The sequence below is a fragment of the Culex pipiens genome, chromosome 1, assembly GCF_016801865.2.
Source record: "Culex pipiens pallens isolate TS chromosome 1, TS_CPP_V2, whole genome shotgun sequence".
NCBI lineage: Eukaryota > Metazoa > Arthropoda > Insecta > Diptera > Culicidae > Culex > Culex pipiens.
The window spans coordinates 138,066,965-138,083,343 of record NC_068937.1 but is presented as its reverse complement, the minus strand read 5'-3'; the positions used below and the strand labels follow the sequence as shown (position 1 = coordinate 138,083,343).

General features: G+C 39.7%; 3 protein-coding genes across 3 annotated transcripts; all 3 read right to left on the bottom strand.

Moving 5' to 3' along the window:
• Nucleotides 1–4,920: 4,920 nt before the first annotated feature.
• On the bottom strand, nt 4,921–7,681 carry LOC120417096 (serine/threonine-protein kinase fused). Its single transcript, XM_039579074.2, has 4 exons — nt 7,430–7,681; nt 5,308–7,373; nt 5,121–5,250; nt 4,921–5,054 (listed from the first exon to the last, which is right to left on the bottom strand). Exons 1-4 carry the CDS (start codon nt 7,538–7,540, stop codon nt 4,989–4,991), a joined length of 2,373 nt encoding a protein of 790 aa, XP_039435008.1. The 5' UTR covers nt 7,541–7,681; the 3' UTR covers nt 4,921–4,988.
• A 432-nt stretch (nt 7,682–8,113) lies between these two features.
• LOC120417097 (chitooligosaccharidolytic beta-N-acetylglucosaminidase) lies at nt 8,114–10,120 on the bottom strand. Its single transcript, XM_039579075.2, has 2 exons — nt 8,420–10,120; nt 8,114–8,358 (listed from the first exon to the last, which is right to left on the bottom strand). Exons 1-2 carry the CDS (start codon nt 10,017–10,019, stop codon nt 8,177–8,179), a joined length of 1,782 nt encoding a protein of 593 aa, XP_039435009.1. The 5' UTR covers nt 10,020–10,120; the 3' UTR covers nt 8,114–8,176.
• Nucleotides 10,121–10,586: 466 nt separating this feature from the next.
• On the bottom strand, nt 10,587–15,040 carry LOC120417091 (retina and anterior neural fold homeobox protein 2). The gene is made up of 3 exons (XM_039579070.2): nt 14,689–15,040; nt 11,183–11,294; nt 10,587–11,123 (listed from the first exon to the last, which is right to left on the bottom strand). Exons 1-3 carry the CDS (start codon nt 14,893–14,895, stop codon nt 10,717–10,719), a joined length of 726 nt encoding a protein of 241 aa, XP_039435004.1. The 5' UTR covers nt 14,896–15,040; the 3' UTR covers nt 10,587–10,716.
• Nucleotides 15,041–16,379: the final 1,339 nt, after the last annotated feature.

Genomic DNA, 16,379 nt, shown 5'->3' with positions numbered 1-16,379 from the left:
AGTCGGAAAATTGGCGGAAAGTGGAGAGTAAAGCAATGGGAGTAGGGTGGTTCGAACATTAAATCCAAAAAATCAAAAAAATATTATATTTACTGTGTGTGTTCACTTCAGCCAGGGTTGCGAATGAGCGAGCGAGCTCAAATCGATGCTCGCTCATTCATGAGCATGAGGAATTATCAGGTAGCTCGTGCTCGCTCATGCTCATCGCTTGTGCTCGCGATCAATGAACGCTCATCAGCAAAGTAGGGAGATTTTTAATATTGTTGATGAATCTTGAACAGGCCAATTGGATTCCCACTTTTGAAGCTCATTTCATATTCCTGAGAAAAAAGGCAAGTACTCATCTAATGTTGTAAGCATTTTTTTTTCAGAGTTTTATAATTAAAAATACTAGTTGTTATTAGGTTCCCGATCAATGAAAAATTGCTGATTTGCAATCAAGATACATTTGCTCAGAATTCCAAACACTCCTTTTAGCTTATTATTTTAACTTTCATAATTAGACTAAACTTTCAAGAAACGGCATTTTTAGGTCTTAAATAAACTGTTAACAGGAAGACAATTGTTCTTTTTTATACTAAAAAAAACATAATTTTAATTGTGGACTCATTAATAAATAAGATAGGTTATTACAATTCATCTAAGACACAGATTTGACATTTATTATGCTAAATTATTTACAAATAATTGATTAAACAAGAAGAGATGCCCAGACTTCAAAACGTTTACGATTTAAAAAAAAAATGACGTATTGTATTTCCAAAAAAACATTTTTGTGTTCCTTAATGATACTTTTCAGTTTAATTAAATAGTTGACCTTCACGTGTTACTCTTTTATCAACTTTATTTTTATAAATCGGATTATTTCTTCAGATAACGATGATAATCCTAATTTGTCATCTAAACTCTGAATCCTAAACAAGCTTCAAAACAAAATTTATAAAAAAATATCTTCACCCAATATTATTGAGATTAGCCTATTCCAGCCTCCATAAAAAATAACAACAACAAAGCTCTGCTGAAAAAAAAAATATTGTATACCCGTTACAGGTAAAAAAAGACCGCTCATTTTGCTCAATGAGCAAAAAATGAGCGCGAGCGCGAGCGATGAGCATTTTCGCTCATAAAATGTATGAGCAAACATGAGCAGAAGCAAACGTGAGCCAGCTTACGTAGCGCTCCTCCTCACGAATGAGCGAAAAATGCTCGCTCATGAGCGGATGAGCTCTCAAAATCGCAACACTGCTTCAACAGTCAGTTTTAAGAGAATGCATGTTAAATGACCGATTCTTCGGCTCCTTTTCAAAAAATTCCCAAGTTTTTTTCAGCCTTTTGGCTGTAGTGGCACAATTAAAGAAGAAACCCCCAATGTTATTACATATTTGAAAAGATAATTGATTTTCCAACATAGAAATGACATGCATAATGAACAATATTATACCTGTGCTTCTCCTGAAATGAAAATGTAGCGTGACGGGACAACATCGTAAAACTGGAATTTTAAAAGGCACACCAAAAAAATCGACACAGTTTTGCCAGATTGACTTTTTTAAACTTTTGCTCTTCTACACATTATCACAAATTGAAAAACGAATCTTTTGCTCCTTGAACTGAAAGATTTGGTTGAGATTTGAGTTTTTGCCAGCCATTTCTTTTCGTGACGGGACAACGAAAGGAGCAGATTTATGAAAAAACTCCTCTCCCATTCAATGACTTGCAGACCTTGTTTGGTCAATATTTTTGGCATTTCAGATAAGAAAACGCATTTAAAGCACATTGCAATTATTAGATCATAATTAAAATGAAATTTTTCATATAAAAAATAACATTGAAAATTGAAAAAAGTGACATTTTGGTGTAGCTTCGCTAAGAATCGGTCAAATATACATTTAGTAAAAAACAATCATCAGAATTTTAAAATTAAGATGACTTGTTGTGCTTCGAATCCCGGACACTGATAATAGCTGATTCGAAATCCGGACACTCGATTTTGCCTATGAACCGCACAAATTTGGACTGAAATGTTAATGAAAGCTGTTAACATCTAAACAATCGATATTTTATATAAAAAGATGCTAGAATTTTAGGAAATCAAAACCATTAATTTCTGCTTTGCTTTCTCGGTGCAAATGAAATATTTCAGTGAAATGTTTCACATCTGTGGTAAACTTGTAATGTTATATCTTATACAATTGATTTGGCTTTAACTACAGTGTTCAAACAAACTTTAAATGGAAGTTGATGTTAGTATTCATCAAATAACACAGTTTTGACATTCATAATGCGAACTTATGTCTAAATAATTGATAAAACAAGATTAGGTGTCCGGGTTTCAAAGCGTCCGGGAATTCGAATCATGACGTTATGCTACTTATTATTGTGACAATCGTGAGCTAATATTACATTGAATGTTTGACAGCTGCAAAAAAAAACGATTTTGTGTATAATCACATTTTTTGTCAGCAAAAATTCCGATGAGTAAAAATTGAAAAAGCCAATCCCCCCTTTTGCATGCAAAACCAAAAGCTTTTTAGTTTAAGCTAGATATCCGAGATGCGATATTGTTCTTATACAATTTTACCAAGTAATTTATCCAAACGCTAGTTTGATATTGAACGATTTCACGAAATTTTGTTTTTATATTGTATAAAGTGCACTTAGGAACTTCATCTGTGGTCTATGGAGCAATTTTTGGAGGTCCTGCTCAATAACGAAGTAGCAACTACGGGCAATCACTAATGCTATGTTTTGCTTTATAAAACGAAGGAATATATGGATAATAAATGTATACATTTCAGAAATATTTTAAAAATAGTATTCTTCCCAATGATAGTTCGGGAAGCCCCCTATCATCTGAGGCCACCTTGTTGATACGGCCTAGGTTACTACTTCAGCTGTGGCCTCCGCGGAGTACCGGACCAAAGAAAAACCGGCTTGACAATCTCCTCCTTTCAGCTTATGCTGCCAATGGTAGCAAGGGGAGGTCCGAGTAGGAAATCGAATGTTTTCTTTTCCGTAATCGCATAATACTGATACATAGTGACGACGAGCGACTTACCAACTGCAATAGAGATGCATTTTTCTCTCTGCACTACTCCACTCCACATGGATTGGAAAAAACAGATCGTCGTCCACAAAGCCAGCAAGACCGCGGAGCAAGGGGCAGCACGAGCAGGGTGTGCGAACCGGGCAAGTTGTTCAACGACCAAGTTGAACCGTTCAAGGTAAGCTATGTAAATATGCGCGTAACATGATTCATTGGTTGTAACCACTTCAATTGAGAACTCCAAACCCCATTCCCACACAAATCGCTCTCTTCGTGGGCCTCTTCCGGAACATGGCCGAGGGAAGCGGGAAGGATGACATTCTTTTTCTCGGGAAGAATTGTAGGCCAACCAGATGCAAGGCCCCACCACCCCGTTCACCAGTACGACGACTTCGAAGAAACGCAGCTGAGACCAGAAGAGTCTGCTGCAGCGCCAGTGGACCTGACGGCGACGCTACGCAGCTCGCAACTCGCCGTGCGTTACAAAATAGACGTGTGGAGTCGCAGCATAAAACCAGCTGCTGAGTGATACTTTATTTACTTCCGTTTAAGTGTGATTATTAAGCCAGTTTCGAGCTCGAACCTGATGCTGCCAGCGTTGTTGTTGTGAGAAAGCGGTCATTGACCTTGTAGGGTGCCCGCAAAGTGTGTGGTTGAATTTCCTTAAACCAGCACCACGACCACGCGGCACCGGTTTACACGGGGTTGACCTTCCGCGTTCATGATGAGTTCAACAATGTTTACAGTTTTTTTTTGTATCCCACGAACCAATCAAGTTGGAAGTTGAAGAATACCGTAATTATAGAAACCTGCTTCTATTTGGGGTCGCGCGGTTGCAGACGTCCGGTCCGGTGCGTAGATATACGGGTTTGTCACGGCTGGGCCGCTTTCGCCACCTTTTGGAGATGCACCAGACTGTGGAGTGTGTGCCAGGTATATCACCCAAGTGATAAGTAGATGATGCCACAAATGGTGTTTGTCGTTGGGTATTGATACAATTAATTAATTATCACCCGGCCCAGGCGGACGAGCGAGCGGAAAAGGGAATGGAAAATTGTTGAAAAAATATAGGGCACTGGTACGACTTTCTCAGCAGTTGATTGACTTTCGCAGGGAAAACGTATACCATAAGGGGAACGCGTGAAACGTACTTCCGTAAACGTGTTCTTAGAGGGGGTCATCTGGCGGACGTAGAAAAAAAGGGAGTTCAGGTCAGCACGCGTAAACATTTATAATTAAAACTCGGGACTCCGGCTACCAAACTTCGAGAAAATGCAATGTAAACAATAACAAACATGTTTTGTTTGACTGACCATTTTGTGCATTGTTCTTAAGTTTGGTTGAATTTGGTTGCTAGAGTCCCGAGTTATAATTACAAATGTATACGGTAGTCGACCTTGTACTTGTGTCAAACGCGTTCTGACCTGAAATCCATTTGCCCTTTGTCGCACTTACATTAATTTTCAGGATGTGTCAAGATAGCACGGCAAGATTGAATCCTTTTTCATATGACAAGTGACAAAAATGAACGGAGTTTTCTGTTCTTATTGAATTTTCTCAGGATTCACTTGGGTGAGGTATTGTGAGCAAATTTGGCCTAAAATGCTTGTGGATAAAAACATCATGCTTGTGGATAAAAACATCAGAATAAACAATAACAAGCACTTTTTATTTCCGGATTGTTCTGCGCACTGTCAGTAAATTCAGTTGGCGAGTTCCTGAGTTATAATCCAAAACAGAAACAGTAGACTTGCATGCAAGAGTGACAAAATGCCACTGAATAAAATTTCCTATGACAAATTACCACAATTGCACGGTCAAACCTACATTTAATATGAAAAGTGACAACAAGGCACGGAGTATTAAATTTTGGCCAATTTTCCGGGATGTGATATTTTTAGTTTGAAGCAAATTGCTGTAATATTTAAAAAATAGTTTTATTTTAACATGCAGTCTCAGCAGCGATGAACGACAGATATTTGAACTCATCGAGCGCACATTGTGCTTCCTGAAATAAATAAAAACTCATTATACTCATTATACTCAACTACAAATAATTTAATGTCAACCCTACCGTTTTCACTTCCAGGTCGCGATCTTCCAACAGTGACTCTAACGATTCCTTGATTTCGTTATTCCAATGTTTCTGAAGCGCCAGACAGCTAAACCGTGCCAAAATTCTCAACAGCATGCACGTTCTATGCCTGAAATTCAAAGTTTTCTAAACTTCCACTCAACCTAACCGTCAGCACCGTCCTCACCTCAGTATCGAGTCGCCGTGCTTCAGCATCTGAATCAGGTCCACGTTGTCGTGAAACACGACCTGCTCGATGATCTCCGCGTTCTCGGGCAGCTCCCGCAAGGCACAGTTCAGTACGGCCAGAATCGAGCAGCTCAGCTTCACGTACCCGTCGTTGGTCCGCACGGCGTTGATGAAGTTCACAAACAGCTCCTTCACGCCCAGGATCTCGATGGCGTCGCAAAACTGGTTCAGGAAGTTCTCCCCCGAGTGAATTAGGAAACAGATGAGATCGTACACTGCCGTGAGGGTCTTGACCTCGTCGTGTTCCAGCGAGGCCAGCTGTCGGATCGAGGCGTCCGATTGGGTTAGCGGGGCCGGTGTTGGGGAGTGGGACTGGCTTTCGCTGTTGGAGGAGGTTAGTTTTTTATTGCACAGGAGTTTGGAGGCGTACACCAGGTTTGGAACGAGCTTAAGTTCGGCGTATACGCTTAGGATGTCGTGGATTATTGCGGGAGGGGCGTCTATTGCCAACGGAAGACTTAGCAGGTGGGCAACGTTTTCTATCACTTTGGCACTGGCACGACAATTTCGTAAAGGGGCAACGATAATGCTGACAAAATTTTGTTGTTTTAGAGAGTCTAATTCTCCGTCGAGGATTTCCTGCATGGATTTCTGCAGAAACACCAACCATTCTTCATTCTCTATGGGTGGATTTTGAGATTCGTCACACGAGTCCCAGCCTGGCAGCAGAGTTGGGGTCATTTTCTCAGGCTTTTTGTCAATCTCAGTGGAGTCCTCTTCTGGCTTCTTACTTATGCTCTGAGAGTTCTTTTCCAACCTTATTGAGAAGTTGTCAATATTCTGACTGAGCTTCCTCCGTTCCAATTCTTGTGATTTAAACCTAAGCGATTGGTTTTGTAAGCTCATACTATTCAGTCTAGTTGCCAGTTCGTTGGGACCGATTATCTTCTGTCCCTTTTTGTCCAACATTGGGAAATTATCGTTGAAATTGTTCATCACAAGGTTTGGATTGTCATGTACGATTTCAGCATTCTCTCCTAACGGATGGTGGTATTCTACCGTAAAGTCTTCTGGATTGAGATTTCGTGGCACTTCTACTATGCTGCTTTTCTCATCATCGTGTTGGCTATTTCGCATCATCGAGCCAGCACCAAGTTCCTCCGCGTCCGTTTCCACGTATTCCATGTCACTTTGCAGGATCACGTTCATACTATCCCTTGAAGAGGCCAAGTCTTCTTCGTTGGAACCCTTTGCCGTTTTAGGAGGTCGTTTCGACCCTGACTGCAAATATTCATAGTTTTCACCGTACATAATCCGGTTGGTTTGCTTTTTCTTTTCGTGGCACTGCGAGGCAGTGAGGGGGTTCGTGAAGGGAGATTCAGGAATGTCCTCTTTGAGAATCACGATGTGTCCCTTTACAAATGGATGGCTTATTATCTTACTCCAGGCCATTCGATGAGAGGGATCTCGTTCCAGAAGTCCCTGAACAAAGGATATGCAATTGGCGGTGAGAAAACTGGGCCATTTGATGTACTGATTTCGGATGAGGCGGACCAAGTGTATCATCGATGTAGAACTGAACGGAGGTTCTCCCGCAAGCATTTCGTAAATAATACAACCCAGTGACCACAGATCGGCATGGTGATCGTACGGTTTGGCCTCCAGCAGCTCCGGTGCCATATAGAGAGGCGTTCCTTTGATTGACGTCAACACATGAGTTCCCATCGTCATATTTCGTGCAAACCCAAAGTCACACAGCTTTGCTGTCATGTTTCTGTCCATCAGAATGTTCTGTGGCTTCAGATCCCTGTGCAGAATCCGATGGGAGTGCAAGTAGTACAGCGCCGAAACCAGATCGTAGGTGATTTTCTGAGTCTTTGGCTCTCCAAGCGATCCATCCCTAAGCAAACTGTGTAAATCAGTCCGAGCGAACTCGGTCACTGCCACAATTTCATGTTCTGTTTCGAAAGAATCCAGCATTCGGATTATATTTGGATGTTGAAGATTTCGTTGTATTTCACATTCTCCCCGGAGTCCTTTCAGTTCGCGTCCCGATCTTCCCCTCTAAAAATAATCTCAATATTAGTTTATTCGTAAACTCCAATCCTCGCACTGCTTACCTTGCTAATAATCTTGAGGGCAACCGTAATTTTGGACTCCTTATCGATGGCTTTGTACACTTTCCCAAAGGACCCTTCCCCAACCAGGTTGTTGATGGCGTATTTATCCATCCTCGTAGCTCCTCGTACACAGTACCAAAACAATTTTTCGATTTCGATAAATATTTGTTCAACAGGTAAAAACAGCTCCGACAGCGAGCAGTGCAAATAAAAACATTAATCCGTTCCCACTCACTGACAGCGGGGAGCGACTGTCAAAGAACGCAAACTTTTGCGTTTTCATTTTCGAGCTCGAGTTCTTATTGGAATCGATGGCGTTCGAAAAAAGCTCGACGTTGTGTTCTCAATTGGAATTTCTAGTGTATCTTGGATTTTATGGAAGTCTTGTCTGAAATTTCTTGTATGAATTTTGGAGTCAGTATTTTTTTAAATAGTTTTTAAGTCAAATTGTTTATTTGCCACTTTAAGTCAAATTGTTTATTTGCCACATCGATTACTCCGTGGCGTTGCAACGGAGTGAGAACTAGGGAAATTTCGACCCTGTTTATAACTATAGTTTCATACAATCTAATAAGTCATGTTCTAGTTATTGTAAACATTTCTAATTATTTATCCATCTGTGCTGTGATTGATGATTGCAATGAAGTAACGAATAAATAATTAAGACCTACCAGTCGAAACGTGTCGTTTTGTCGTTGGAGAATGTATCCAATTTATTTGTTTAATAACTGTGAAATACAAATCTAACTACTGACAGCGATCCTCGTTCTGTTCGCACCAGTGCGGCGTAACGGCCTCCGGATTCAAACCACGTGCGATGAGCCGATCACGTTGTCGGTAGAATCGGCCCTCCACCTTGGAGGCGTCCAGTTTGGGATCCGCCCACAGTCGTTCGCCTACAGCTGCCAACCGTGGCCAGGTTCTGGAGTCTGCAGAAAATAATTGACAAAATTACCATTGTAAAGCTTAATTTGATTTTCGATAAATTACCTAAAGAGTGCTCGTCGATAAACTCCGTCCAAATGCATGCTTCTCCGCCGAGAACAAGGGGATTTTTCAAAATCTTATTATTGTACACCTTCTTCCACTGGTAGTAGCTTGTAACACCCCAGAAACCGTGGTCAAAGTACCATGCGTTCTTCGTTGAGATGATCAGTCTGTATCCCTTCTTCAGCAACTGCTTCGGCAGGTCTTTGTTTCCCTCGACCCAAGTCTGGATGATGTAACGATCTTTTGGTAAGTACTTTTCAATCACTTCCGGATCTGTTAAATGGCTTGACCAGAGTACAGTAGGAACAGGAGCTTCTTCATTTCGGGCTTGATCCCAAAGGGCCAAAACTTTGCTCTGGAACTCTCCCCACAGGTCTAAGAAATCAAAGTTACGCTCGTTTATGTATATCACGATCTCCTGGGTGGCATTCCAGCACCCGAAGAATACTTCATCTCCACCCATGTGCAGGATCTCCCCCGATGGAATGAGACCTGCGAAATCTGCGTATACTTCTTGCAGGACTTGGTACAGTTTCGGATTGGCAGGGTTCAGCTGACCACAGGGTGGTTCTATGCACAACTTCCGCCACGGTTGCTGGTTGATACAGACTGCCAGATTGCCGTAACCTTCGGAGGGACCCCACTGCCAGCCATTACCAGCATGGGCTGGGGCGTCAAATTCAAGAATCACTCGAATGCCACGGAATCTGGCATACTCGAAGGTCTCCCGTACCTCCGCTTGACTGTAGATCTGCTTCGCAGAGTACGCCCCGAGTCTTGTAACCTGAGGGAAACTCACAAGTTCCAGTGGAAAGCTCTGTGAATCCGTAATGTGCCAGTGAAACACGTTCAACTTCACCGAAGCCATTCCGTCAAGTTGACGTTTGATTCCACGAAGTGAAATGAAGTTTCTTGCGGTGTCCAGCAGAAATCCTCGATGGGGATAGATTGGACTGTCGGTTATTTGAGCCTCGGACAGAATCACCAGACAACTTCCATCCTGATAGCTGCGCTCCGTTGTCAATTGGGAAAGGGTCTCCAGACCGTGGCGTGCCCCAAAAACGGTTCCTGCAATGATTTTTGCATGCACCGTGTCCTCATGAGTAGCTATGTGCAGTTCATAGGACTCATTTGTTGACCACTTGAGCTTCGTTTCCGCGGTCAAGACTTTAATGCTAACAAACAAACTTGTGCTTGTCGAGTGGTTGCAATGACGACTGCACTCTTTGTACAGGTTCTTCACGAAAATCCGCTGAGTTTCGTTGAAAAAGATCTTAATTTCCTCATCTTCCGAACTTTCACTGAAGCTAAACTCGACATTTGCCGGGATGAACTCTCGCGTTCCTTGACCTAGCTGAATTGTCCCAGTCGGGATTGGCCACAACGAGCTGTACCTTCCGCAAACTAGTCGACACTCGTTCAACGAACCGAAGCCTTGATCATTTCCACCCAAAACGTCGTCCTCGTACTGGCGGAGGCACTTTCCGTCAACGCATCGATACGGTGAGCTATTTTGACAAAGCGTGCAATTAATCAGCACAAAAACCAGAACCAACAATGCCAGGAAACCACCGCAGCGGGAGATCGCGACCGTTCTCATTGTAGCGTGAAATTGGACTAAACGCGACAAGTGCCCGGCGCAGTGAACTTATACTGATTTGCGCGGGAGTACGTGTGTTGAGCTGTAAAGGTAAGACATCCCAGAATAACCGCACTCGACGCCGGCTGGCGATTGTGGAGCAAATTGTCACAGCTGGGATGATGACGCTGGAAATAGGACGCTTTTGCATCGCGGGAGTAACTGCACTTTGCGATTAAATTATGCAAAAAAGGTGTCGTGCGGTAGTAAAAGTGTACAAAGTGGTACATGTGTATTGTGGAACAAGCAAGTTTAGCTGTTGATAACGATCCAAACGAGATAACGATTTACTTTCGCGGCGATAAGAGCTAATGATGCAATGAGCAGAAGGAGGTGCACGGTACTTATGTCTTGATTTATAATTTTTATCTCCAAAACATTTAAGTGTTACAAAATCCCTCTGAAGTTTTAATCCAGATTCATCCAGAGTTGAGTAAATTGGGTCAAGTCGGGGGTGGTAGTTTTAGTTCGAACGAAGTTCAACAACCTTTCCCAAAATCCAGAGAAAGCAAATGAAACCACCACCCACTAGGTTCAGCCAGAAATAAATGAAGAATGATAGTTTGTATTTAATTCAGATATAAACCTTGTCTACATGTGTGTTGTGTGCCACTACGTGAGAATCAGTATGTACAACGAGTTCAACGTCGCATCGAGTTCAGTTTTGTTTGGAACTGCTGGAGTAGTCGATGCAGCCGCCGTTGGTGGTCAGATCGATCTCTTCCGATCCATCCGAGAGGTCACTGCTGTTGGAGTCCTCCGCATGGTTCATAATCTTGGCAGAACTTTGCATCGCGTGGTACAGTGTCCGGTCGTCACGCAGCGGCGGCACAGTTCCATTGTGGTACATTGGGTTTCCGCTGGCCTCCATCCTTTTAGCGGGGTCGGGGAAGTTGCCAGTGTTGTTGTTATTGTTGTTGTTATTGCCATTGCTTGTGCCACCGTTTGGTCCCTGGAAGGCCGGATGCATCAGCGTGAATTCTGGCTCTTTGGGAGGAGACTCGGCATCGTCTGGTTTTTTGCTCGGAGGATTGTTGTTGTTGGCCGATGCAGGATTTTGGGGATCTGAAATTTTTAAAGTCTTGTAAATTCTTCGAATAATTCTGCTTGTTGAAATAACTCACCAGCTACAAGTTGAGGAGAGCTGATTCCCAAACAACGCATTCGCCAAGCATCCTGAAGCAATTGCAATCTAGCTTGTTTCCTCCACTTTGCCCGCCGGTTCTGAAACCATACCTGATGTAGTGGAAAAATACAAATTAGTTACACTTGTGGGACATTGTCATGATTATAACCGTCAAACCGAACTGATACTTTAATCAACAAAACACGGCAATAACCAACTATTGTCACGCAGTTTTGCTATTTCAAGATTTGTTGTAATGTTGAAGATACCACATGACATCGTATTTTTTTTATAATTTCAATTAAAAAATATGCGTCAGTATAAGAAAAATACATTTTTGATTCAATGCGTCACGTAAAATCGTCTGTAAAATCGATGGCAAACGTTCCATAAATTTTTCCAAAGAATATTATTTTGTTTGTGGGTCAATTTAATCTTTTGCTATTTTATTGGTTTCAGAAGCCTTTTAGTATCGCACATAACTATATCAATTTTTCAAAAAACTATGATCAATTTGCATGAATTGAAAGCTTAAACATTCAACTTTGTTTGACATATAAGGGTATTCAATCATATGAACTCTTCGAATCATGTCAAGCATTTGATAAAATATTTTAAACCGGCATTTCAAAATGTTCGGGGTAACTTCATCCCCCATTCATCATTTTAAAGAAATGTTAAGAAAAATGTTTTTCATTCATCAAAACTTTTGATTTTCTATAAGTTACAAAAATGACACATAAAACCTGTACGGTTGTGTTCAAAATTAAACAAATTTAGTATGTCAAACATTTAAAATTAAAAGCATAATTTTTTACAAAAATTGAGCATGTTCACAAAAGCTGATAATTTTTGATTGCAAACATTTGAAAAATGGTTCAAGCTGCAATAAGTTATGTACAACTATACTAAAGAAAACCATGTACGAAAATCGAATTCAATTAATTAAGCTTTAGGCTGAAACGAACTTTTTTAAACAAATGATTTTAAAAATAGTATGACAGTAAATTAAACGTCAAATGGGTAAGGGTTGTTGTTGATAAGTTTATCCAACAATTCATGCATAAAACATTTTTTGAATAAATTTGAAGTGTTTTTCATACATATCAAAACAAAGAAAAACGATCTATTGGAGGTTTTTTTTCAGCACTTTAAAGATAAACTTAATCCAATTTTTTTTAAAATATTTTTCTACGATGAGTTTAAATTAATTTTGCACAACTTTCTTCAAAAAGGCTATTTTTTTACCCACATGCTGAAGAGAAACAGGCTTGGGATCAAGTGTCCCCGAGGATCAAGTCTTCCCACTCTACCCTAAGGTCAAAGGTTTATAATAAAATTCGAACACTTCGGAATTTTTAAAAGGCAAATTAAAATAGTAAGAAAAACTTTTAACAAATATGTTTAATTATTTTTGAGATGTATTCAATATTTTAACACTTCATTGTGATTTTCTCAGACTTTATACACCCAACTGGCAGTCGCATGATTGTGATGCATGGCGGCATGAAAGTATATCAGAATCTGCATGAAATCTGTCCTCATGCATTTTTTGCAATATAGGAGTATGACATTTTTGCCCGTTACCGACAATTATCGACATTACCGACGGCTTTTTGGTTGTATTTCACAAAAAAAAACATAGCAGAACGAGGATTGAACCACCAACTTCTTGGTTATTGATCCGACACGCTACCACCGCGCCATGAACGCTTGATGAAAAGTGAGTGAAAGAGCACCAACATATGCTTCTCTTTGGAGTGTTGCTCGGGGACAGGCCAGAATTAAATGTGTTGGTGAGAACTGCAGATCGCTGAAATTTTTACACGCGGGCAAAAATGATCTACGGGCTTGCTGCAAAAAATGTAATAAAATGTGACATTTTCTGCAGCAAATCCAATGTTGCAGATTTTGAGATATTTTTTTCCTTTGGGTGTATGATTCTTTCCACTGCAATATCCCTAAGAACATCAATTCCATTCAGTTTTGTATTTCACAAATTGTAAGCAACTTATATCCAAAAAAATAATTAAAAATGCTGAAGCGTTTTTAAGGTGACGACATCCATCGAAGATACAAAAATTGCTTCACTGCCAATATTTCAACGAAAGTCCTTCCACAAACGTGAATGATTTATTAGAGCTATTTTTTGCAATGATTAGAAATTTTTCACCAACCAATGATTGACACCAGAGCATCAAAAACGTTTTTTACTAATTTTGATGCACATTTTTCAGGCCTGGAATTTCTTAAGCAGCTTCTAAAGGTACTAAGCTGTTGCATGCTGTTTAATGTTTGTAGATGTAATCGTTAAATTGCATTAATCACAGAGCATATAAAATGCTGATCATTTTTTCTTTAGAAGCTTCACCTTAATTGTAATTGCGTTTTTGAATATATATTTATAGAAAGAAAATTATTTATTTTGCTCTCAGATTTAAAAAAATAATTGGAATGTTTTTATAATTTGCAGAAAAGGGAGCTCACTGATTTTTATTTAATTTTTGTTTTATTAATTTAATATGTATAATTATGATATAATTTGCACTTATTCAAACAATTTTCACTTTGTTAATACAAAATTAAATTTAGGGAGACATTACACTATTCACTTTAAATAAATCATAAAACTAAATGCTGTAAATAATTAAAAAAAATCGTTGTTATCAGTTTTGTTAAGTTTGGAAAATCTTTTTCCCGTAACGGCCGATTATGAGCATGTAGGTCATTTCATGTAGAACGAATTTTTGAGAAATATTTACTGAAGTTTTGAACTTGCATAGACTTTCCAAAATAAAAAGACTTTCTCAGCAAAAGTGTCGATAGCGTCGTTTTAAGACGCTTATAATTTTGCCGAGTCGTACTTTTTATCTTCAAATATCTGTTCAGAGCTCCAGGAACTTTAAACTTCAATATTATATACACAGAAAAAAAATGATGGTAATATTCATCAGGAAATGGTGACAGATTTTGTGGCAAAATAAATGATAAATTTTACCCCAGAAAATGATGAATTTTCATCAGTTTTTGAAGAATATTCATCAGGTTCACATTTTTACACATTTTTTATGTAATATTACACAAATAAAGAGGTAATATTCAACCTACCAAATTTTCAACATTCCAAAATTCAACTTTTTTTCTGTGTACACTAAATTTATCGTAAGAAGTTGACCGACACGCTCATGATGTTGACGTGGATCACAAATAATACCAAGGTATACACTAAATATAATTTAAGGAGTCTTATTTTTCAGGAAAAAGCTTCGAAAAAATCCTTGAATGCTGAATAAATTCAATTATTTTAAATTGATTTTTTTATAAATTTTATAATTTGTTCAGCACATTTCCATCATGGGTGGATCCTCCAAATAGCATCATTTTAAAAATTTATTACTAAATTATAAAATATGTTTTAAATCAAACAATAACTTATAATTTCTGCATTCTTGATTAGCTTCCTTTGTAGTCTTCTCACAAACAAATATTCCAATATCTTATCACCTGCACTCGCGCCTCACTGAGACTAATCCTCAAAGCCACCTCTTCCCGCAGGAAAACGTCCGGATAGTGCGTTTTCTGGAACAACGTCTCCAGCTCCTGCAGCTGCTGGGGCGTAAACGTGGTCCTGTTCCGTCGCTGGCGTCTCCGGCCAAACATGTACTCCGTTAGCAGATCACCGGGCAACGGCGATAAAAATGGTCCAGCCATGGCGCTCAACACCTGCTAGTCAGCACACTTGGAAACAGTTTGCCAACAAACAACACTTTCTAACTGAACTGATATTCCGGAAGCTATCCTTGAACCCCGAGTACAACCGACCTGTCCGAAGTCTACAATGGGACTGAAGATTTTTATCATAAACATCCCTTAAAATTGATGCAAATCTGCCGTGGTTCAACCACCCTCCCGGCTCCGACCAGACCGGAGTCCTTGCGATCATAATGCACATAAACGTTTCTCCTCTCCTCAACCCGCCCTACAAGCAGGTCGTCCTGGCTGCTGAGCTGAGAGCAGAAGCGAAAGGGAGAGAGCAAATTTGGATGCCCAGCAAGGGTGTGTGGTATTGGCTCACTTTTAAACTGAGATTATTTTTTTGGTCTCGATTCCTTTTTAGTATTTTTTGAGGCATAAAGTGTCAACGTTTGATCTTATCGTTTTTATGATTTATTTTTCATTAGAAATTTTAGCATCAAATTTTCAACCAAAATAATTTATCATTACTGTTTTACAAATCATTTAAAACTTATTAAAATTTAAAAAAAAAAAGTTTTCTTTAAATATTATAAAATCCACCATTGTACTCAACCAGAAGCTGAAAACATGTTTTCACATTTACATATTTAACTCAATTATATTTCCCGCCAGGATTTCCACCAATCCAATTCTAAATGAAATTATAACTGGCGCTTGCGCCCCTATTGTTATCGTTTCGTTTTCACTCTCACCCATATCGCAGGCTCGTGCTCGATCTCGCTCTCTCATGTTATCTGCTCGCGATGAGATAATTTTTAACCCCCCCTCTGGTGAGGTGAGGTGCAGCACGGGAAAGTACAATGCTACCGCCAGGAGCAGCGCCAAGAAAATTCGTGGAAAGGGACGGAAAAAAACGGCACCCCATGCGGTTGTTGTTGTTTATTATCATGTACAGGCAGGCAAGCCGCTTTTTTTTAGTTTCGTTGTTATTAAAAAGGCGGGGCAAATTGAGGCCAATCATAATGCGATATAGCAATATGCGAGTCCTTGTGATGCTGGCAGATGAGAGGGGTTGGCAGGGGGAAAAATGTTTTCGCGTACGCAGTCTGTTTAGGGATTTTTTTGATTAATGAGTTTTCCTGCGGTGATGTCAGGGTGACAGTAAACAAATTGTTGACTGATGACGGAAAGCATTAAGATAAAAAAAAATCCTGCAGTTGAAATTGATGATAAAAAAAATTGAAAAATATGAAAAAATGGGAAATTGTTAAAAAAATGGTAATTGTTTGGAATTGAATGCTTGAATGCTTCTTGTATATTTCACCACAAAATCTAGACTAAAAAATAAATTCAAGGAAAATTCTGATTTTGAATGAGGCCGATGCAATTTTTTTTTAAGATTATGTCCCTCGACTCTGACCAAAGTCAAGGAGGCCCGAGGGGGGCAAAAAATAAAAAAAAGGATAAAAATTTGAATATCGAGCCATGGTTTCAACATT